At 41.4% G+C, this 1,207-nt stretch overlaps 1 protein-coding gene across 1 annotated transcript in view; it reads left to right on the forward strand.

Moving 5' to 3' along the window:
• Pmar_PMAR024262 (conserved hypothetical protein) overlaps positions 1-1,176 on the forward strand; it is a gene marked incomplete at its 5' end in the record, with an annotated part of 4,660 nt that extends 3,484 nt beyond the window's left edge. The window contains one exon of the mRNA XM_002774812.1: positions 1,045-1,176. Coding sequence (XP_002774858.1) covers positions 1,045-1,131 — 87 coding nt within the window. The 3' untranslated portion in view covers positions 1,132-1,176. The remainder of the gene's footprint in view (positions 1-1,044) is intronic.
• Positions 1,177-1,207: the final 31 nt, after the last annotated feature.

Here is a 1,207-nt window from a genome sequence, read left to right on the forward strand (position 1 = left end):
ACATATATTCATACTCCAACACTGTATAGGAAACTCCTGAGCTCAGCTGGTGAGGAAAGCGAACATATATTCATACTCCAACACTGTATAGGAAACTCCTGAGCTCAGCTGATGAGGAAAGCGAACATATATTCATACTCCAACACTGTATAGGAAACTCCTGAGCTCAGCTGGTGAGGAAAGCGAACATATATTCATACTCCAACACTGTATAGGAAACTCCTGAGCTCAGCTGATGAGGAAAGCGAACATATATTCATACTCCAACACTGCTGATAAATGGTGAAGAATTTTCTTATGAACTCCACAGCCCTCTATGCAGTGCCGTATTACAATTCTCGATGATGATAAATTTCTTATATTCATACTCCAACACTCAGGTTTACTTCGACTCGTTGATGGCACCGTTGGCGGACACCTTCCAACAGCTTCTGAACGCGAGGCCGAAAGCAGTTGCTTATATTGGGCAGATTAAGAGGAACTGGAAGGTGGAGAAGAGGTGTGTAGCTCAGTTGGTTAGGGTTCAGGGCTGTCTATCGGGTGGTCGTGAGTTCGATCCTATGTAGGTTCTTTACTAAACTTTGCAGACAGAGAGGATTGAACTGTGAGCTCCTTTATTCAGCTCTTGTGGAAGAGAACGATGGCTGTGGTCAGGAGACCGACGGAACGGTAACAAAAGCTTCCATTTATACCATCATTTACACTCTTTTTGTAGAATGTCCCTATTGATAGTGATATTACTTTATATGATTTATAATGCAAGATATGTAAATATGATATTGTTGTATGATTCCCATTTATCTGATTGGAGTTTCACAACGTGAAGTGGCGTCGTAAAACTCGGTGAAAAACTAGGCGATATTCGCGGTGATAAGCAGTAGTCGCGAAATATGTTTTTCATATCACTAGGGTGGCCGTGAAACTCCAATGAAGACGCCGTAGTCTGTATATGGTTTTTCATACACTATCACACGAATACCGTATCAGTAAAAAATAGAAGTATTTTTCAGGAAATTCATACATATTTTCCTTTTTTTGTGTCAGTTTAAGATCCTAGAAGAGCACGACATCACTGCTAACGAAGAGGGAGATTGGAATCTTCGACTGTACAAACTTACTAGGAAGGATTGAAGACAATTGTGGCAAACCACAAGGAGACGAGACGTTTCTATCGCACTGCATCATCGGCGTTGGGTTGGACATCAAC

Source organism: Perkinsus marinus, assembly GCF_000006405.1.
Source record: "Perkinsus marinus ATCC 50983 genomic scaffold scf_1104296957270, whole genome shotgun sequence".
In the NCBI taxonomy this organism is placed as follows: Eukaryota; Perkinsozoa; order Perkinsida; family Perkinsidae; genus Perkinsus; species Perkinsus marinus.